At 59.1% G+C, this 21286-nt stretch overlaps 1 protein-coding gene across 2 annotated transcripts in view; it reads right to left on the minus strand.

Annotated features, from left to right (window-relative positions):
* Nucleotides 1-15545, minus strand: part of FLNC (filamin C) — a 28200-nt gene extending 12655 nt beyond the window's left edge. Inside the window, exons 1-22 of one of the 2 annotated variants that reach the window (XM_036863507.1) lie at nt 14952-15545; nt 10369-10617; nt 8691-8788; nt 8389-8539; nt 8176-8294; nt 7922-7999; nt 7555-7717; nt 7207-7407; nt 6764-6826; nt 5682-5819; nt 5181-5307; nt 4891-5027; nt 4466-4659; nt 4262-4375; nt 3475-3618; nt 3124-3247; nt 2811-2971; nt 2500-2590; nt 2242-2411; nt 1897-2014; nt 1539-1801; nt 183-780 (exon numbers count right to left, since the gene is read on the minus strand). In XM_036863507.1, coding sequence (XP_036719402.1) covers nt 183-780; nt 1539-1801; nt 1897-2014; nt 2242-2411; nt 2500-2590; nt 2811-2971; nt 3124-3247; nt 3475-3618; nt 4262-4375; nt 4466-4659; nt 4891-5027; nt 5181-5307; nt 5682-5819; nt 6764-6826; nt 7207-7407; nt 7555-7717; nt 7922-7999; nt 8176-8294; nt 8389-8539; nt 8691-8788; nt 10369-10617; nt 14952-15306 — 3856 coding nt within the window. In that variant the 5' untranslated portion in view covers nt 15307-15545. The remainder of the gene's footprint in view (nt 1-182; nt 781-1538; nt 1802-1896; nt 2015-2241; nt 2412-2499; nt 2591-2810; nt 2972-3123; nt 3248-3474; nt 3619-4261; nt 4376-4465; nt 4660-4890; nt 5028-5180; nt 5308-5681; nt 5820-6763; nt 6827-7206; nt 7408-7554; nt 7718-7921; nt 8000-8175; nt 8295-8388; nt 8540-8690; nt 8789-10368; nt 10618-14951) is intronic. The other variant, XM_036863508.1, reaches the window with a different exon arrangement.
* Between the last annotated feature and the right edge of the window lie 5741 nt (nt 15546-21286).

Below are 21286 nucleotides of genomic sequence, written 5' to 3' on the forward strand. Positions count from 1 at the left end.
CAAGACCAGAGGTGAAGCTCCACGTCCTGCCTTTGGCTTAGGCACCTTCGTCTGGGGTATCTGAGCCCTAAAGACTCAGCACTGCCCCAAAGCCCTCCCTTCACCCCCCCCAAGCCCTCAGCCCTGCTTCCCTCCCTCCCTGACTGGCGATGTGACCAGCTCCAGGCTCCTCTCTCACTCACCGTGGGGCTCCACACCGGGTCCCGAGACCTTGACTCCACTGGTGTCGACAGCGGGCTGCACGTGGACGCGGGTGGGGAATTTGGGTACGGGGTGCCCGCCATACTTGATGGTAATGGTGTAGGTGCCGGGGAAGGCAGGGCTGTAGGTGATGTGGTAGGTGCCATCGGCATTGTTGTGGATCAGCACCTCGGCCTTGACGCCGGCGTCCGACAGGATCTCGATGGTCAGCTCAGCCTCGCCCGCCTCCGAGCAGTCCACAGTGAAGGTGGCTGCCTCGCCAGCCTTGCCGCGCTCCAGGCCTGGACCACTGGCCCGCACCTTGCTCGGGTCGAACACGGGCCGGATGGTAGCCTTGAAGGGTGAGCCGGGGATGTGGGCTTCGGCGAACAGGATGTTGATGGTGTACTCGCCCGGCTCCGTGGGCAGGTAGCTGACAGCACACGAGCCATCGCCATTGTCCTGGCACTCGATCTTGGCCTCGCAGGGGCCCTCCACGGTCAGCCCCAGGCCACCTGTGCCCGCCCCCTTGGTGTCGATGGAGAAGGGCGCTGGTGTGCCTACCAGCCCGCCCTTGAGACCAGGGCCGTAAGCACAAACCTAAAAGAAGGAACAGGTGTGTGGGTTACCTATACCTGACCTCGCCCACGAGGGCTTCATGGCTCTCAAATCAGCTAAGCACTTTCAACTGTAGCAGCTACCACAAGCTGAGTCCTTATAACAATTCCAGGCGAGAAAATGCAGGTAGAGAGATTAAATAATTTGTCCCAGCTGGTGGACCTGGGATTGAAGCCCAGGTCGGATCCAAGGCCAGGCTTTTAATAGCTGAGCTGTCTCGATATAAGCTTTTATATGTAGGATGGATAAACAACAAGGTCCTACTGTATAGCACAGAGCACTATATTCAATAACCTATGACAGGGACTTCCCTGTCCGTCCAGTGGTTAGGACACTGTGCTTCCACTGCAGGGGGCATGGGTTTGATCCCTGGTCGGAGACCTAAGATCCCACATGCTGCTCAGTGCGGCCAAAAAAAAAAAATCCTACGACCAACCATAATGGAAAAGAATATTAAAAAAAAGAATGTACATATATGTATAACTGAATCACTTTGCTGTACAGCAGTAATTAACACAACATTATAAATCAACTATACTTCAATAAAAATACAAAAAACAAAACCAAAAAAAAACTAAGCAGTCTCAAAAGCAGGTCCTGAGGTGGGGGACTGCCTCGGCCCTGGGTCCTTGGTTATGCTCACTCCAGGACATAAGGCCCTCTGGCCTCTGCCCCTGTGACTTACCCAACTTCGCTAGAAGCCCCCAACTCCCAACTCCCACCAGCCCCTATTTCCTCACCTTGGAGGGGTCAGGGGGCAGGACACCCTCCACGGCGAAGGGGCTGCCAGGCACCGGGTGACCATCGTAGGTGATGTCCACCTTGTAGGGCCCCTCCTCAGGGGGCATGTAGCGCACAGCCTGGGCTTCAGCTCCACCCCCGGGCTCCAGCTTGCAGGGGATTGGTCGTCGGGAGGGTGAGGTCATCCGCACGTCCAGCTGACCCTGACCACCAGCCCCTCGTGTGTTCACAGAAAATGCCTGTTCTTGTCCCACAGCCACCTCTGTGTAGACGGCAAGGGACACCGTGAGCAGAGACTGCAACCCACTGCCCCCCCCCAGCTCTCCTCACTCCCAGGGCAGCTCTTGCCCCACTTACTGCTGTTGAGGCCTTGAACTTTGACTTTGCTGAGGTCCAGCGGGGGTGCCACATTCACCACAAAAGGGCTCTTGGGGACAGGGTCTCCACCATAGGTCACTGTCACTGCCATGTTGCCCTATTGGGTACAACAGGAGGTCAGAACTGGGTGGCTTAGGCACAGCCTGGCAACATGTCTTTGGCCGATGTGGACCAGAGGCTCAGAGATCCACAGCAAGAGAGGATGGGAGGCAGGAAAGGGCAAGATCTGGGAGGCTAGATGCAGAACGGGCCCTGTGAGACTGAAGGAAGGAGACCCACGACCCCATAGCCGGGACGGCTGGAGCATGGAGGGGGCGGACACACCTGCTGCACGGCCGTGTACTTGACAGTGTAGGAGTAGTCGTGGTTGTCGATGATTTCAAAGTCTCGCACAGCTTCTCCCTTGGCAGCCCCGGCAAAGTGCACGTCCAGCTTGGCCTTGCCGGCTCCCTTGGTCAGCACCGTGAAGTGAGTGGGCTTCCCAACTTCCACACCTGGGGAGTCACCCCGAGATGGTGGTGAGGGGCTGGCGGCCACCTAGCCCCACCCCCAGCCCAGCCCAGCCCCGACTCAGACACCTACCTGTGCGGTTCAGCCCAGGGCCCTCAGCCTTGACCTTGCTGGCATCATGGGATGGGTCCACCTTGATATGGAAGGGGCTGGCAGGGATCTCCTGGAGGGAGAAAAAGCTTGGTCAGGGTGGACACGAGCAGTCTCTGAAAAAGTGTCCTTTGTTTCCTCTGAGGCACGCTGCCTACACATAGGAAGTGCACGATCAACGGCTGTAGAATTGTCCCCAAACGACTGCCTCTTAAGCTGCTGACTGAGATGTGGGCCGGGGCAGGGTGGGGCGTGCAGCCACCCGTGACAACCAAAACCCAAGCGTAGGGTACCTGGTTGGCAAACAACACCATGATGGTGTAGCGGCCGGCCCCTGGGGGTGTGTACTTGACTGTGAAGGTGTCATTGTCATTCTTGATGATGTCAAAGTCGATGTCAGCCTCTGCAGGGCCCACCACGCCGGGGGCGCACTTGATGCCAATGCTCACATCGCCTGAGGGGAGGCAGGCACGAGGCCATGAGTGGGGGGCTCAACAACCTCCTGCACTTGACCAGTCCCACTACAGCTGGGACCAGGTGGAGGGTACCAGCACCTCCCACCCAGACCCCGCCCGGCCCCGCCCCACTCCCTGGTCCTCAGCGCACCTTGCCCCGCCTCGCTGCAGTCCACCGTGAAGTAGGTGGGCTCATTAGCCTTGAGGCCTGTCTTCTCCACGCCAGGGCCGTACACCTTCACCCGCTCGGGGTGACTGCCCTCTCCCACATTTACCTAGGGGAAGAGTCGATGGTCAGCATGGTGCCCCTCCCTCAAGGTCTATCCCCTTCCCCAGCACTTCCAAGCCCAGCCTTAGCAGGACCAGTCTTAGCATCTTCGCAGGGGCCTTGAGGTGGGGAGCGATGACAGGGCCCAGGGACAGCCAACATCTCCTGTGTGAGGCTCTGCCCTCCCTCTGGGGCCCCTGGCAGTGGGCACGGGGCAGGGAGCAAAGGACATACCCGGAAGGGGCTCTTGGGGACGTTGACGCCTCCCCAGGAGATGATGATGGTGTGCTTAATGGGCTTGGTGGGCACGTAGGAGCAGCGGAAGGTACCATCGCCGTTCGGGATGACCTTGATGTCAATGGGGCAGCCCTCTGCGTCCTGTGGGCATCAACCAAAGCAAGGTTCTTGGAGTGCCCCGGCCTCCTAGAGCACCAGCGCCCTCTGCTGGCCGTGGGCCATCCTCCTTACCCACCGCCAACCCACTCACAGGCCCCGCCCAGCCACAGACCTCAGACCAGGAGAGTCTAGTGTCACGAGCTCTGGTGGCCAGGGCGCACCCTGGGAACAGGGAGGCCAGGCTCTAGGCCATCTATGTGGCCTGGTCTCACAGCCTAGGTCTCTGAAATGTGTTGTCAGGGGAAAGGCTCAGCTAAATCAACGTTCCTAAAATTGAATAAATAACCTTTTAAAGAAGAATCATCCTCTTGGACCCAAGAACATATTCATTAACCTCTAGGGGTCAGTGGACACCATCGTGAGAAACTCAGCTGGGAAACCAATGTCTTACTCAGTCAAATCATCTTTCAATTGCAAATTATTAGTACAAAAATATACATTTGGTAAAATATGTTTTTAAGATTATCATCAATAAGAAAACACAAAACTTTAAATTTTCCATAGTTCTAATGGATCCATGAGAATCAGTCCTGTGATGCCTGGAGGCCCCTTTCTCTAACTTGCCCCACCCTCCCAGGGTCCCTGCTACAGCGGTGAGGGGCACAGAGATGGGGCAACACCCCACCTGGGCATAGAGCTTCAGGTCTCCCTTGCCAGCAGCACGGGCATCAATGGTGAACTCTGCTGGCTTGTCCACGATGCAGCCAGTGGGCTCCAGGCCGGGCCCAAAGGCCTTCACCTGCGCAGGGGCAAGAGCGGAGGGCTGGGTTGGGGACTGGAGGAGGGCCAGTTCACCTTGCCCCAGGCCCGCGGGAGCTGGGACCCCCACCTTGTCCGGGAAGCAGTCGGGTGGAGCTGGCTGGATGTGGGCAATGAAGGGCGAGTCTCGAATGTCCTCATCGTCGCAGATGACGTGCACGGCGTACTCCCCTGGTTCTGTGGGCCAGTACCGCACGTCGCAGGAGCCATCGCCCTTGTCATCACACTCGATCTTGGCCTGTGAAGGCCCCTCAATGGAGAAGCCTAGGTGAAAGATGGGGAGGGTCAGAGGGCACAAGAAGCAACTTGGACACTCAGGCAGGTCCCCGGGGCATCACTCTCCCAGCGTCACCACCCCGATCACCCCACGTCCCATCTCCCAGTCTCATCTCAACACTCGCTAGCACTCCCACCTCCTGACCACAGTCACTCCCCAGTGTCCTTCTATCACACCACTCCCCCGCATTCCCACCTATCACCACCCCAGCCACTTACCCAGCGTCCCCACCTCCGTGCCAATGGCCTCCACCACAAAGTCGGCTGACTTGCCCACCTGGCCAGTTTCCAAGCCGGGACCCCAGGCCCGCACCTTCTGCACTCCTGCCTCTGGGCTCACCTGCACCTCAAAGGGGCTGGGCAAAGAGGGAGCTGGTGTCCACGCTGGGAGCTGCCCCCACCAGAGGTCCTCCTCCCCCTCCCTTCCCTCAGAGTCCCAGGCAGCCCACCTCCCTCTCCCACCCTTTGAGGGCCCAGACCTGGAGGCACGGGGGGCGCATGGTGCTTACCTGCGGGGAATGGCATAGCCGCCCCATGTGATGGTCACCGCGTACTTGCCAGGCACCACGGGGTAGTACTCGCACTCGAACACACCGTCCCCAGCCTCCCGCACCTTCACCGGCTCCTCTGTGCCTTCTGAGGAGGTGTGGGAAGGGGGGGGGGGGGGGGTCAATGCTCTGCGAGTCCCAGCTGCTCAGTCCCCTCAAGGACCCTTGGGACCCAGGCCCAGCCTGAGGATAGTGCTGCTAGCAGGCACTGTGTAGTAGGCACTGTGTAACAGCCCAGGGCAGCACACCGAGAGAGCAGCATTCCCAGCTTGCACAGTGGGAGATGGAGACAGAGGTCAGACAATGTGCCTAAGGTCCCAGGGAGCCTCTGGTCAGTGTCTCTTTGGAGCCCCCCAGGGGGGCATGGTGCTGACCGTCACTGCCCTCAGGGGCTCAGAACCACTGGCTGTATTTCCTCCCTGTGCCCCAACTCCCACCACGGCCCTGGGCCCTGGCACTCACTTGGTCCCTTGACTGTGACCTTGAGCTCCCCGCTGCCAGCACCCTTGGTGAACACCTTGAAGTCAGCCACCTCTTTGACACGCACGCCCTTGGGCTGCAGGCCCCGCCCAGAGGCGCGGCAGGCGTTGGGGTTACAGGCTGGGAGGGAGAAGAGAGGCGATGCTGGGGGCGCCGAGAGGCCCTAGACAGAGCCTCAGCCCTCACCTCTCATCCCCCACCTCGCTGTGCACAGTCCCCCTGACGCCCCCCAGGCACAGGCCATGGCCTCATGCAACCCTCCCCCGTGCTCCCTGGTACCCCCGACACAACTAGGGCTGCCGAGAGCCATGCTGGGCAGGGAGCTGGCCACGGTGCCCCCAGCCCCCCTCATCAGGCTGCTCACAAGAAACCCTTCCCACCGGGCTCCTCAGAGTCAGTGTCGCTTGGGACAAAGGCAGGGCAGAGCCTGAGCAGAGACTGGAGCAAAGAGAGACAGGAAAGGGCCTTTCACCTACCCCAAGCCACCCACCTAGAGCCATATGAGCCTTCCCAGAGCCAACACAGCAGCTTTAGGAACTAAGTCATGCCACAAAACACTGAGCAACACCATGGAACAAGAGATACGCATATAACCGGAAGCCTGCCACAGGACACTGCTAGTGGCAATGAACCCAGACTTTGCCACCGAACACAGGCCAAAGAACGGTGATCTCAGCCTGCCACGGAACCCATAAAATGGCATGGAACCCACGGGCTGCCACCAAACAGGCAACGACATATAACCCAGGCCTGCCACAGAACACAGACAACGGCAGAGAATCCGGGTACGGCCACAGGACAGGCAACGGCACGGAGCCCGGAGCCTGCCGTGGAACACAGGCAACGGCACGGAACGGAGGCCTTATATCACGGAAATCATCAGGCAAGTGGCAAAGAAACTAGATCTGCCACAGAACATAGGCAAAGGCGCGGAACTCGGGGCCTGTCACAGAATGCCACGGAAGGGGGGTCGATTCCACACTGCTTGGGCCATGCCACACAGCACAGGTGAGGCCAGTCAGCTATGGCCATGCCCGGCCCCGCCTCCACTGGAGTGTACTAACGTGGCGCCACTCTCTTGGCCTGGTGGACGATGGGCACGGAGGGGGCGAGCCGCGGCAGGGCCTCTGAATGGCAGAGAGAGGACCAAGTGGGGGGGGTCACTGCTTGAGGGCCTGGTGTACAGGTGCTCACGTAAATGCCCCCCACCCACGTGGCCCTGTCGCTTCCCCCTCACCCCTTCCACAGCAGCCCCTGTCTGGTATCCTTCACTGTGGCCTCCTGAGCCTCCTGGGGGCAGGGGATGGACAGACGAGCTCTTGAGAGCCCCACCCCTTGGCTCGCTCTTCTGCCCATTTTAAGCCTTCAGATGGCTCCCCACCCGCCCCTGGATGTAGTGCATCATTTCCCGTATATCCTCAGACTCGGAATTCGGAATTCGGTGGCAACGCTCTCTGTGTCCTGGCGTCGGGGAGGGGGATCATGTGGATGGGTGGAGGGCCTTTACCTTCTGCCACGTGGACAGGGAAAGGGCTGCGGGTGATGGGGGCACCGGCGAAGGCCACGTGCACCGTGTGGGGCCCCTCCATCACAGGCCTGTATGTGCAGCGGAACGTGCTGTCGCCCTTGTCCTCCAGGGCCACCTCCACTGTGTCCCGCCGGCCCTGCGGGTCCACGATCACCACGGCAACATCACCAGTGCCGGCCCCTGTCGTGACAACAGCCATCAGCCCTCATTCTGCTTGGGGCTCCCTCACCCTGAGACCACTGCCCTCTGGCTGGGACTCTGACCCAGGCCCCTGCATACGCCCCACGCCCAGTCAGGGGGTGTCAGGTGTAAGGGGGCCGTCCTCACCCGCAGTGTAGATGTCAAAGTAGGTGGGTTTGTTGGCTACGTTGCCCACGGGCTCCAGACCAGGACCACGGGCTGACACCTTGTTGGCATCCCCCAGGGCCATGCCCACGTTCACCTCAAAGGGGCTGCGTTCGATGTTCTGGCCAGCGAAGAGCACGGTCACCTGGGGGTCAGAGGCCAAAGGTAAGCTTTTAGAGGAGAGCAGCTCTGAGAGGGGGTGGAGGAGCAGAGCAGAGCCAAGGAGGGTGGGAGGCGGGTGGCCGGTGCACGGGGGTGGGGTGGGGTGCGAGCCGAGACAGGGGTCCATTCAGCCAGAGCCAAGGATGTGAATGGAATGGGGAAGACGGGGGGGCCTATAGGGAGATACCTTGTGCAAGCCGGCGACCTTGGGCACGTAGGAGACAGCGTAGGTGCGGTCCTTGTCGTTGTTGGGAACCACCTTTGCCTATTGGGAAGGGAAAAGATTGGCAGTCAGAGCCCCTCCGGAGCCCACAGCTCCTGCAGCCCCCATGGTGAGGCGTCCCCCATCTCCAGCATAGAGGGTAGCTCTGGCAGCCATCTCCAGGCCATTCCGGTTGTTGGCCTGTGGTCTCTGTCCAATCCCCAGTGGCCTCTCCATACCTCCTCGGTGTGGCCCTCGGGGTCCTCAATGTAGACCAGCACCTCGCCCACGCCAGCATCCACTGTCTGCACGGTGAAGTGCGCAGGCTGCAGCACGGTGTTGCCCTGGGGCTCGATGCCTGAGGGGCAGAAGGCAGAGCCAGAGAGTTTAGGGAGATCCATCCTAGCCTGTGCCCAGCTGCCCGGGGAGGGCAGTTAGGGCTCAATACATACCAGGTCCGTAGGCAATGGCCTTCTTGGGGTTCAGCTGCTTGGAGCGAACAGGGGCACCAGGTTTGAGTTTGGCCTTGGGGAACTGGGACAGGTAGGTCATGACAGAATGCTCGTCCACGTTGGGGTCCACAATCTCCTCGGGAGCAATCACCTGCCATGAGGAGGAAGGGAGTTAGAGGATGCCCTCCTTAGCCAGGAACCCCGGTTCTCACCCACATCCTGACCAGGTATCCTTATAGACCCAACTCCACCCTTGGCCCTCCGGCCCCTTTACTCTCCCACCGCCCCGCCCGCCAGTGTACCTGGGGCACCCCGAGCCAGTCGTCCGCCTGCTGCATGGCCTCCCGGGCGTTCTCCACAGGCTGGTTGGGGTCCCAGGCCTCCCAGTCAGGGCAGAGGCCTGGAGAGATGGCGGAGGGAGTCGATGATTAGGGGAAGCAGTCAGCCAGCATGCAGAGCATTTGCTCATCCAGTACCCTCACAGGCTGTGGGTTCACACTCCCTCCCATGCAGCCCTAGGCCCCTGACCAGCCAGGTTCCTGCTGACCCCCGGTGTTATGGCCCATCAGCTGGGATGCCCATCGCTGTTTAGAGGCACGGCAGCCCTCCCTAGCACCAACAATGAGGGCTTTCTGCCCCGGCTGACGCAGCCTGGCACCAGCCCTGCCAGCCGGCCTCCTGCCTACCAGGCCCCAGCACTGACCCTGAACACCAAACCCCTGTGAGGGCATCCCTCGCAGACCTCTCCTGCCTCATCCCAGCTGCCTCCGGGTGGACAGTCCCTGTCCCACATATGCTTCTGACCCATCGCCTCGAAGGTCTCCTCACAGCTGCCCTGAAGCCCTAGGTGTCCAAGCACTTCCCACAACAGCCTCAGAGAATAAGACTCTCTCTCCTTCCTGACTTCTCCCTTGGGGAAATGGAGGCACTGAAGGGCCTGTTTGGAGAGGATGAGTTCTTCTCTCTGGCCACCCAGAACCCAGCCCTTCTAATGGGAGGAATGCTGAGGCGGCCGCAGGTCACTCCTGGGAAGGGGTGCAGGGGTTATGGTGTGCTTGGTCCAAGCCAGAGCCGGAGAAGGAGGGCGCTGCTCACTGGCGGGGAGAGGGCCGGCTCAAAGGCTGGAATCCATGACTGGCCAGAACAGCTGAGCTCATTGCTGGCAGCCGCACCAGCCGTGGGCAATGGCTCAGCAGCTGGGAATGCTTCCCAAGTGGCCAGTGCCCCCGCCTCCCACCCCCTGCTCCCTGGCTGACCCCAGGCTGGGGGAGGATTCACCCAAGGGGACATGGCTCCCCAAAGGCAGAGCTGACCGATAGGGGTGGAGAAGACCTATCTTCTCAGGAGATGAGAGTCAGAAAGGGAGCCGTACGTTGGGTACGGCTCTCACCTGTGATGCCTCAGTCTTCTCATGGGCCCTCAGCTGCCCCCACCTGAGCAGGCCAGGGCTTACATCGAGAGAGGGCAGGGCTGGGTCACCTGCCACTGGGCAGTGTCACACCAGCCTCAGCCCACATCATCCTGGGCTTCAACCCCTTCTCAAAGCTGTCCCAGGGGCTCACAAAGAACAGCCTTCTCTGGGTCTAAGTCCTGGCCTTCTTTGGAAAGCCAAAGTCCCACCACATTTGCTTTCTGCTGGCTGAGCAGAAATGACACCCATGTGGCAAAGTAGGAAACAGGGAGTTGAGGCCCTGGGCTCTGGTTCAGTTCTGCCACAGATAAGCTGTGTGATCTCGGACAAGTCACTGGCCTTCTCTGAACTCCAGTGTCCTTGCCTGTAAAACCTTTTCCTGCCACTGCAGGATCTGGCAACTCATCAGGAAGGGTCTAACTCCAGCAGTGATTCTCAGCTGGGGCAGGGGGTCCTGATCCCCCAACCCTGAGACGTGCGTTCTGACAAACACAAGCCTCGGCATCACCAGCTCGTCCCAGCTCCCCTTCCAGGCTCAAGGGTCCATGGTGTGCTGCCGGCCCACTTACCAGGGGCACAGTTGTCCACCAGGGCGCCCAGAGCTTTGCCATCCTGCCAGTCACGGTTGAAGTTGGTGATGGGCAGCTGGGGCACCTTGTTCTGGATCCAGCCGAGTAGACGCTGCTTGGGTGTCTGCTTTCGGGCATCTTCATCGTCCTCATCCTCCCACATGGGCATGGAGATGGAGTAGTGCAGGATCAGTGTCCAGATCAGGCCCAGGATCAGCTTCAGGTTCCCATCTACGATAGCCTTGCTGTCTGCGGAGGGGAGAGGCAATCTGGGCTCAGGAGGGCGCCGCTTCTAGCACAGTGCCCTCCCCTCCGCCGCCCAGCTCCTGAGGCTGCTGCTCGAGCGCTGGGTCAGGCCTCCTTCTTCTGGAACCTACTCCTTCTCTGACTACCAAATTCTCCATCCTGTGAGGGCCGGCCCGTGATGGAGCCCTCCTCTCCCTTCAGAATGAGGCTGCCTCCCAACGTGTTCCTTCAGCGTAGTTTCACCTCCTTCACGGCACTTGTGCGAGCCTCCTAGCAGGCTACAGGCATCCATGCAGTTATGCAAGACTGTAAGCCTCTCAGGGGCAGACACTGTTTTGTTTCGTTTCCTTTCTTTTTTTTTTTTAAACAGTTTTAATGAGGTATGCTTGATGTACAATAAACTACGTATTAGAAAGTACAACTGGATAAGTTTTGACAACATGTATATACCCACAAAGCCATCACCACAAATCAAGATAATAAACATATCCACCCCTCCTCAAAGTTTCCTTTCCTTTGTGATCCATCACTCCTGCCCCTCCTGGTTTATCCTTCCCAGGCAACAACTGATCTGCTCTTGGTCGCTATAGATTAGTCTGCATTTTCTAGAGTTTTCTATGAATAGAATCATACAGTATATACTTCTTTTGTCTGCCTTCTTTCCCTCTAGATACTGTATTTTATGTCTGCTCAGAGCCTAGAACTTAGTAGAATCTCAATAAATACTGGTTGAATGGATGAATATTTTAAAAACTGAAGTTGGAGAGGAGTGGGACCAACCTGGTTCCAGCCAAATTCTACTCTGAACGCTGTAAAAGGTTTTTGGAACAAAGTTCTTGGAGGAGGGGGTGGGTACAGTGCACATTCTGTTAAGGCTTGAAAATCATGTTTTCAAATGATAGGGACCAGTAAGATTTCACAAGAGCCGGGGGGTAGTGTTACCCATGTGGATTCAAGTCTCAGGAGCTGAGGCTCTCGACCCATCCCCTCCTTTGAGGAATACTATGGACCAGAACTGGTACCCCGAGATTTTGGGGGCCTAGTTCCCTTTTAACAGCCAGAGAGAAATATCCAGGAGCCGGGAGTGGCCTGGAGTATAGATCATTGGAAACCAGCTTACTTGTAAAGGACAATGCAGGCCTGAAATCCATCAGCTTCCCTGAGCACTGCTTTTAGGAGGTTGGGAGGGGGTGGAAGACTCAGCCTTGTTTACTGGTGTTGCCCAAGAGATGGGAAAGGGTGGAGCTGGAGGTGCCCCCTTACGTATCTTTTCCTGCCCCCCACCAGATCTTGGGGGATGGCCTTTGGAGGGTAAGGCCTGGGGAACCCCAGTATCGCCCCCTCAACCTGATCCCAGGAGGGGAATCTCAGTCTCTCTGGCCTCAGGCTCTGGTCCCCTTGGCTCCACCACCCTTTCACTGATTCATCCTTCCTTCCCCAGCAGCTCCCCAGGCCCGCCCCCTCTACCCCTGGCTCCACTGCAGCACAATGGTTTGGCAGCTTGCAGATTCCATGACACACTCACTCCCAGCCTCCTGGTGCTTTGGTGCGGTCTCTCTCAAACACACACAGGCCCACAACACTTTCACACAGTCTTGACACCCAGGGCCTCACAGCCTCTCACAACCCTGACAGCCTCCAAAGCTGGTGCTCGCATGCCCAGAGTGCTACTTGCAAACTGCAGCCAGATCTCTGGGAGGGAGGCCTTGAGGCTGCTGGGGCTGGGGGTACGGGGAGCGGGGGCGTTCAATCCCATCTGCCGCAGGGAGAGGTTTCTCCCCAGCAACTGGCCCTGGGCCAGACAGCAAGTGGTCCTGGTCGGCAGCAGAGGGGTGGGCCCGGAGTCCCACTCTGGGAGCAGTGACCTTCTTCTCCCTCCTCCCCCCTCAGAGGCCAGGCAGAGGAGGGGAGCTCTGCTCAGGCCAGGTTCCCTCCTTCCCACCCCAATGGGGATGCCACCAAAGGGCTGGGAGGAGCCCCAGAGCCAGTCCCTGAGGCCACCCCAGGACTCGAGTGGAGGGGGAGAAGAGAGGGCCCAGCGAGGGAGGTGCCGGGACAGCTGCTGCCCCCTCCAGCCCCTCCCTCGGTGGTTGGCTCCAGGAGAAGGAATAGCAACTGGGGAACAGCTGCGGGACAGAGCTGCCTCATAGGCCTCTTTGTTCGGAGGGGCTGAGGGGCTGGTGGGGTAAGGAGGCCACACAGCTCCTTCCACCCCGGCTGAGTACCCCTACCTCCTTCAGGGGGACTGCTCAACCCCCAGCTCCCGCCCCACTCCTAGAAAAGGATGTGGGGAGCCGTTCTGACCTCCTCCCAGGTGCCCAGATGCTCAGCTTCAGTCCTGAGACGATGCCCAGAGACGGCCCCCGCCCCAGCCCCTTCCTACCACTTAGCGGGACAGAGGAAACTAGAGGAAGCACGATGCCCGCCTGGCGGGGAACCACCCCTTACACCTTCTCCGGGTTGGGCAGCCCCTGCCGCCTGTGCCCCCTCCCATCCAGCCTCAGCCTCAGCCTCAGGCCCAGCAGCTGAATTGCTGACAGCTTATCTCATCGGGCGGCGGGAGCGAGCCACTTGGCCCAAATGGGGAACAATTCCCTGCAGGAATGGGAAAGGAGGGCTCCCTCCCGCCCCCAAAGCAGCTTTTGCTTCTTCCCCCTCTGTTCTGAGCCGGCCTCTCCACGCACAGCTGAGCCAAAGGGGCCGGAGCCAGGCACCACCATGGGGGAGGGGAGAGGTGTGCTCTCAGGAAGGACGAGGCCTGGAGAGGGGCCGAGCGCCCCGCAGCGGGGAGGGGAGGGGAAGGCTGAGCCATTTCCTACGAAGTCTTGGTGAGGCCCCAGGCTCTCTCTCCCCTCGAGACCCCACCTGGGACCGTCAGTCCAGTCCGTGAAATCCCAGCTGCTGGGGGCTGACAGGCCCAGGGCTGACTCCTCTCTGACCCCGGCCCCCCACAACCCCACGCGCTCTCAAGCAGCCCTCACTCCCACTACACACACCAGGGCCCCTCCCCACGCCCTGTCCTCAGGCTTGTCCTTCTGGAAAGCTCAGAGACATCTGCTGTGTCACAGTGGCAGGGCTATTTCCAGGCCAGAGCGGGTGGGGTGGGGGGCAGTATTGGGGCAGGAGGGGGTAAGGCCTAGAGAGGGGACTGGCCGGGGCAAAGGGCCCCGGACTGAGCTCAGCTGCTAATTCCGGAGGCCTAGAGATGCCCCGAGGGAGAGAGGAGGTGGACAGACCTTCCATCATCTGAAGAAGTCTCTGGGGCAGCCTGGGGGGCACCGGACGCCCTGTGAAACTCCCCTCCTGCGGCCCTGGGGTGCACCCCGCCAAGGGGCCCTTTCCTGCAAATCCCATCGGGGCTCTTAGGAGCTCGCCACAGGGGTAGGGCTCTGCCCCAGGCCCCCGGCCTGCAGGGATGACGGCAGGGCTGTGAGGGGAGGGCCAGCTCCTACCCTCTCAGAGCCCATCCCGGGTTCCCCAGCTCCCAAGCCTGGGGTGCCTCCCCACCCCCACCCAGCGCTGACACACCTTCCAAATCTGGTTACACTCAATGACTTCCTCCCTTTTTCAGGCCTTCCCTTCCTCCCCTCAGCCCAGACCATTTGAGCTGCAGCCAATCGGGGCTTAGGGGGTGGGCGGGGGCCGGGCGTGGACCGAGGGAGCCCCCTCCCCGGCCGGCTGAAGCTGGTGGAGGACAGGCAGGGGTTAAGGCTCTCGGAGCTCGCTCAGAGCCTTTTTAGGTTTCCGAGGCTGGGCCCTGCCGGCCCTGGCCCCTGGGCCTGAACCCAGCTGCCGAGAACATATGCCCGCGGGGGACCCGGGCCCCACGCCCGCCCGGCCACCAGCTCTCCCCCTGCTCCCTGGGATCGGGCAGCGATTGGGACCCGCCTTCAGCCGCTCCTCCCCGGTGGAGGTGCTGGGAGGCTGGGAAGCCATTTGCTTTGTTTGGGGGGAGGTGCCCCCGGGAATCAGTAATGGGCATTGGCCCTGTCCTCTCAAGCCTGGGCTGGGGGTGCGGGTGGCAGGAAAGGGGACGAAGGGGAGAGGCGGGTTGGTGAGAGTGTGCGAGGGAGGCTGAAGCTGGAGGGCTCAGAAACTGTCGGGTCTGGACTCCCCCGGAGCCCCCTCGGGATGCCAGCCGACCAGAGAGGGGTGCGAAGGTAGGACCCGAGGGGGCCTGCGTCGGCGGGCGGGAGAGCGGGGACAGGGTCCCCTCCCGGCGCCGGGGCTCTCTCTGCCCTCTCTCGGCTCCCCGCGCGCCCACCCAGCACCTGAGTCCTCTGTCCCCGTGGGCCAGCCCCTCCTCGGGGCACTTCCCCCTGCCCGCCCGCACTGACCGATGGACACGAGCTTGATGTGCTCGCGCTCGAGGAACTCGAGGGCCACGGACACGTTCTCCAGCTTCATCTGGCGGAAGTTGGGGCGCGGGTGGAACTTGCGGTACATGCGTTTCTGGCTGAGCACCTCGAGCAGCGCGATGAGGCGCAGCCCGTCGCTGAGGTCGCGCTGCAGGTCGGTCAGGCGCTTGCCCACGCACTTGAGGTGCTCGTTGCACCAGCGCGTGAAAGTGTTCTGCTGGATCTTCTTCCACGGCGCGTCCTCCGCCAGGTCCTTCTCCGTGGACGGCATGTCGTCCGCCTCGTCGCCCAGGCCGAGGCCGGGGGCCTCGGAGTAGCCGCTGTTGTTCATCATGCTGGCGCGGGCTGGGGCGGGGGCTGCGCTGCCGGCTGGGCTCCGGCTCGGGGCTGGCTGGGCTCGGGCTCGAGGCGCTGTCGGGGCGCGATCGCGGGACTCGCGGCTCTGCGCTGCGCGGCTCTCAACTTCTCTCGCGCCCCTGGCTGGCGGGACTCGGCGGGCCTCCTCGGCTCCTCGGCCGCGCTCTCTCTCTCTCTCCCTCCGGGGGCGGAGCGGTGCCCTGGAAGTGCGGGCCGGGCTGGGGCGGGGGGTTTAAGAAGCCCCCGGGCCGCGTTCCCCCCGCCGCGCCTGCGGCCCCCGGCTCCACGTCAGAGCGCCGGCCTCCCAGGAATGCCGCCCGGCCCGCGGGTGGGGGCCGAGCCGAGCCCGCCGGCCCCGCCTCCCTCCCTCCCCTCCCCCACGCGGCCCGCAGGCGGGAGGGGGGCCCTCGCCCCCGGCCCGGGTCTGCTGCCCCGGGGAGGCCAGGGCCCCGGAGCCGCCGCGGTGGAGAGATGACTAGCGGAGCTGGAAAATGGGGGGAGTGAGGTCTCCCAACACCCCAAAACTAAGCTTCGTCGGTTAGAGATGAAATATACCCCCGCCCCGCAGGACTAAAGAGACACAAGGGGAAACTGAGGCCAGTGGTTAGGGCAGAACACACTGATCTGGTGTTGACAGAATCTTCTGGGTTGTTTGGTGTCAGGGCTGTTCACAGGGCCTGGGAGTCCTGGCTCCTAGCCCAGGGTATTGTCCACCTGCGGACAGGGAAGGGAAGGGTGTGTGCTTGTGCGCAGACAGACTGAGAGGAAGTAACGACACTGCCCACGCCAATTAGGGAGAAGGCTTGGGGTGAGGGTGCCCCACTTTACAGGTAGAAAAGTCTCATTTGAAGCCCAAACCCAGGGTCCCAGGGGAAGGACTGCGTCTACCCCTGACTCAGTGTCCCTGTCACCAGCCCTTTGTCCTCATCCTCTCAGAATGAAGCTGAGCTCAGGAAAAGAGCAACCAGTGAGTCACACTGTGCTCCCCCCCCACCACCAAAGTCTGACTCAACCAAGGTGATGAGAGGGGAGGGAGAGCCTCTGCCCTGTAGTACCAGGGAGCCCCCTGGGAGATGTGCCCATTTGGGTCACAGGGCAGATCCTTCCAGTCAAAGGCAGGTTAACCAGACAGAGACAGAGAGAGCCCTGCCCAGAGTAGTCAAGGGGAAACGTGACGGGGGCTGGTGGGCAGGGAGAGCCCCAAGGAGCCAGCCAGGATGCCTGGGCAAGGCTGGGCTCAGGGTAAGCCAAGGGCAGCTGACAGCAGGGAAACTGAGGCACTCAAACAGAGGAGCTGGCCTGGGATGAGGTGAAAGAGCTGTAGAACATACTTTATATTAAAAGAATATATATTCTGCAATTCTGTAGGATACATGGATTCCACACCTCCTGGCACCCCCTTTAGGCCAAACTTCCTCAGCTTTCCCATCCTTCTGGACCCATAAGTTTGGGCCCCAGCTCAAGCTGTGTGATGACTGAAATTTGGCAAGTTTCTGGTGAATCATTTGACCTTATTCCTCTTCCCCCACCAGGCCCAGTGAAAAGGACAGGGAGAGTGGGCATCTTTGGGGGCAGAATGAGGGCAGTCCTTGTTATAGAGATTGGGAAGAAGTTCAGGAGCTTAGTGGGGGGCAGTGCTTATGGTGAAAGGGGTCCATGAATGATTTCTTTCCCTTCTCATTACTGAGGGAGGGGGAGGAGTAGAGAAGGGACCAGAAACAGAAAAGGGACCTGCTGTGCATGACTTAAGAGGGGGGAGCTCTGGGGGCCCTGATAGTGACAGGCGAGATATAAATAGCTTGGGCCCTGCGGCTCATGTTCTGTCGGCTGCCTGTGATGAGGTGCTTAGGAATTCCACCCTCCTGTTGGCACCCCCTTCCCTATCTCCAGAACTCTCATTCCCCCATGCCACCTTTATACCATGGCCAAAACCAACCATCAGGCATCAGTGCTGTCTGTCTACTTGAGAGGCTGAGCTCTCCTGTGGAGAGACGTCCACCTCCTGGGGACACATGACATGTAGCTGGGTTTCATAAGGGAAGTGTGTGTGTGTGTGTGTGTGTGTGTGTGTGTGTGTGTATAAAAAGGCAGACTTCTGACACCCAACCTGAGGTGCCAGCTCAGGGTTCAGTGATGAACAAACTGAGGTATAGATCCAAGAAAGGATGGATTCCTCTCCCTGAGCCTCTGGGGAGAAGAGAAAGGGGTAAAGCCGGTTTGCCTGGAGCTGACAGCCCTTCACAAACCCTAATGGCTCACAGTCCTGTTTTGTGGGCGTTACCTGAGGTCCCCCAGTAACTTGAGGGCCTCGCTTAAGGTGGGTGGAGTTCAGAGGGAAGCCAGCGAGTGGACAAACAACTCCCTTCTCCCCCTTCTCATTCCCTCTCTCCGAGACGTGTGTGTGTGTTTGGCCCCAGAGGAGTGAGTGGATGGTCGGCAGAGGGTGCCCAGTGCCCAGGATGGTTCCTGGTACCCTTCTCACCCTGCCTGCCCCAGAAACCAGAGCCCGTTACTCTCCAGGATAAATCAGGGCCTGACTCAGGCCCCAGCCAGCCGGTCAGTCAGCCTGCCCAGGCACAGGCTGGTGACTCAGCCCTCAATATAGCCCATGAGCCTAGGCCCCAGGCCTCGCCATGAGAGCTGGAACAGACCGTGCACAATGCTGGTCCAGGGACCTGCCAAGTGAGGGCCCCTCCCTGAGGAGGGCTGATGTGCTCCTCTCAGAGCCCGGCAGGGGCTCAGAGAGGGGCTTACAGGGGGTTTCATCAGCTGAGTTTTTGCAGCACTGCTGGCGGTGGCCACAGGCTGTATATAGCCCCCTGACTCACCACCCGCTGACCTGTCTCAGGAGACCAGGTTGCCTGGCCTTTCACCTGGCCCTGCCTCTCCCATCAAGGGGCACTGTTGGTCAGCCAACATTGGCCATATTTAACTTGAGCGGAGCAGAATCTGAGTGAGCGTGTCCAATGGGCCATGTTTGAAAATCCTGTTCTTCTGGAACCAGGGACATTTCCATAGCCACCTGTGATGGCACCAGGCTGGCCAGGCTCACAGCAGGCACTTTGTTCAATCCGTGATACTGACTGTGGCCCTGGCCCAGGTGTGGCAGGGACAGTGTAGTAGGGTGGAAAGATCCATAGGCTGAATTCCAGCCTCTTCACCTCTGGTTCTGTAGCCTTGGTCAGGTAATGGAATTCTTTGGGGCCTCAGTTTTTCCATCTGCAAAATGGAGTTAATAGTACTCTCATAGGGATTTTTTTATGCGTGAAGATGAAAGGAGATAACATGTAAAGTGATTAGCATGGTGCTGGGCAGCTAATAGGTGATCAGAAAAAACCAGTTTGCTTCCTCTGCTGGTATCCTGGGGACCACATGGGTTCTGGTGAGCTAGGCCTTCCTCACAGCTGCCTCTGTCCCCTGTAGAATCCACTGCCGGCATCTCCCACTGCTCCCCTCTTCCCTTCCTTGCATCCTAACACTCCACCTGCCAGAATCAGAGCCAGAGTACTTCTGATCTTTAGAGCTACCCACCATGCCCCCCAAGAGCAGCTGGTCCTTGACAGGGGTGGCAGGTGGTGTGCTCTACCACGTAGCCTGGGAAGGGAAAGCAGAGGGGTCCGTGGTGCAGGGAGAGAGCAGAAAGGAAGCAGTTATGCAGAGGGCAGGAGAGGGGAGAGATGAAGGCCACTGGAGGTGTTTTGAGTCCTTGGTTCTATCTGTACCTGGGCCTGGGTGCATGCCTGCCTGTGGCTTCTAAGAGACACCCCTGTGGACTCAAAGCTAACTCCAGGGACTGTTTCACATTCAACACAGGCAGACCTGTTAACTCTAAACAGTGTATCTACAAGACCAGAAAGCACAGAGTCCAGATCAGTGAAGAGGATGGCCTTCCAAGATGAGCTGACACGGACAAGTGACCTAAAGGGAAGAGCTCTGTATTCTAAACAAAAAGGCTGAAGAAAAGGACCACTTCCCTGTCATTGCCAGCTCTGGGTTTGGGCCTGAGAAGGACCAGATGAAGTCCTGACTGGGGGCCGACTGCCTACCAGACCATGACCTCCACCTTGGCTTCAAATACGAAGTTAAAGCAGTGATGCTCGGTGGTGGGTAATCTTCCAGTCCTCTCCACCACACACGTTCTCCAGCCAACTGGTGGCCGGAGTAAAGCTGGTAAAAAGCAGGGTCTCACTACACTCAACAGCAAGGGGACAGTGGTAGCAGGTGGTTTGTGAAGGAATTTCAATTAGGTTACAACTGAGAGTACACAATCTAATATAGTGAAGGGCAGCGCTTCTCAAATTTTATCGTGCGTACTAATCAGCTGGGGAATCTTGTTAAAATGTAGATGCTGTGTCAGTGGGCCTGAGCTGGGGCCCGAGATTCTGCCTTCCTAACAAGCTAACAATGCTCATGCTGCAAGTCCGTGGGCCACAACTTGAGCAGCAAGGAGCTAGGCCACCCTAAATGAGCCTTATCTTTAAAGAGGAGTCATTTAGAGGGAGCAAAAGGGACCCACGGCACTGCCCTCAACCTGCCTAGGTACAGCCCTGTGATAAGGGCAGGTCACGATTTCAGCTCTGGCCCCAGGTCTGCTAGGAGGACTCCCAGTCAGCCTGGTCACTCCTCTGGGCTGCACACAATTTAAAAACCTCCTAATTCTAAATGTCCTTGCTCCCCCTAGGGAAACACTGTGGAAGAAATGAATTCATTTAGTGCTCAGCAGTGCCCACCTCAGTACACACTCTATAGGTATGCGTTGCTTTGTATATTTGGGTGAATGAAACAAACTCCTTTGGTATCAGGTAGAAAGGAGGCAGAGAGAGGGTCCCAGGAAACCAGCAGTCACGGGGGCCATTCTGCCCACTATGGCTTATGAATATACTTGGGGGCTTTCATATGGAAACATTCATGATGAGAACAACCAATCACAAAAGGTTCCGCAGGAATGAAGGTCAACAGGAACACTCATAAATTACCCTCATCATTCTGCTTATTCCCACTTAGATCCATTCTCAATCCTCTGCCCGGCTCTGAACTCCAGGAGGCTGACCCTGAAAGACTGTCACCTGGGCATCTCTGCTCTCTGGCTCCCAGCTGGGATCAGCCAATGAGACACACCAACAGGGAACTGGAGAGTGGGAAGAGAGGGTGGGGGAAGCACATAAACTTCCCACTTCCTCATGGCTCTGATAAGGGCCACACCCCCCTATGGCCACCATGTGTGTCTGGGGCCCCGTGCCAGGCCTCCAGCTCTTGCTTGCTCCCTTTTCCCCTTCAGGCCTGCGACGGTAGCCAGTTTCCCCTGCTGCTGGTGCCTGGGGACTTCACTATTCCTCACTGGTTCTCCTAACTCTGCCTTCTGTACATAGTCTGTTCATTAACAACTCTTAGGTTAAAGCCTTTTTTTTTGGCTGCACTGTGCAGCTTGTGGGATCTCAGCTCCCCAACCAGGGATTGAACCCGGGCCATGGCAGTGAAAGCCCGGAATGCCAACCACCTGGCCACCAGGGAACTCCCTTAGTTTACTGCTGGGACCCTGAGTGATTATTAAGTCATCTCCGAGAGCAAATCCCTCGAGAAGTCATAAGAACGAAGCCACGAAGGCCCACAGGCAGATCTTCTCAGGGCACCCTTCTCGCAGTAGACAGACGTGGGCACGAGACCCAAGGGAAGGTCATTTGGCCCCCGTCACACAAGTACCCAGATCATTCCATTTCTCTGTGCTTAGGTAAGTTCCTTGAGATTAGGGTTAGTAGGTACAGACCAATCCAGCTGCGATTCGGCTGGCAGCACAAGGAGCCAGCGTCATTTCTTTCTTTCTTTTTGTTGTTTTTCCTCAGCCTCATTTTTGAGGTCACTTGTAGGGTGAGAAATCGTACGTAGGAGCCAGAGCCTTAAGTGAGCACCTGGTTAAAGGGGAACTGCTCTGTTCTGGTTGTGCTGTGAGGTAGCTAACA

The sequence above is a fragment of the Balaenoptera musculus genome, chromosome 9, assembly GCF_009873245.2.
Source record: "Balaenoptera musculus isolate JJ_BM4_2016_0621 chromosome 9, mBalMus1.pri.v3, whole genome shotgun sequence".
In the NCBI taxonomy this organism is placed as follows: domain Eukaryota; kingdom Metazoa; phylum Chordata; class Mammalia; order Artiodactyla; family Balaenopteridae; genus Balaenoptera; species Balaenoptera musculus.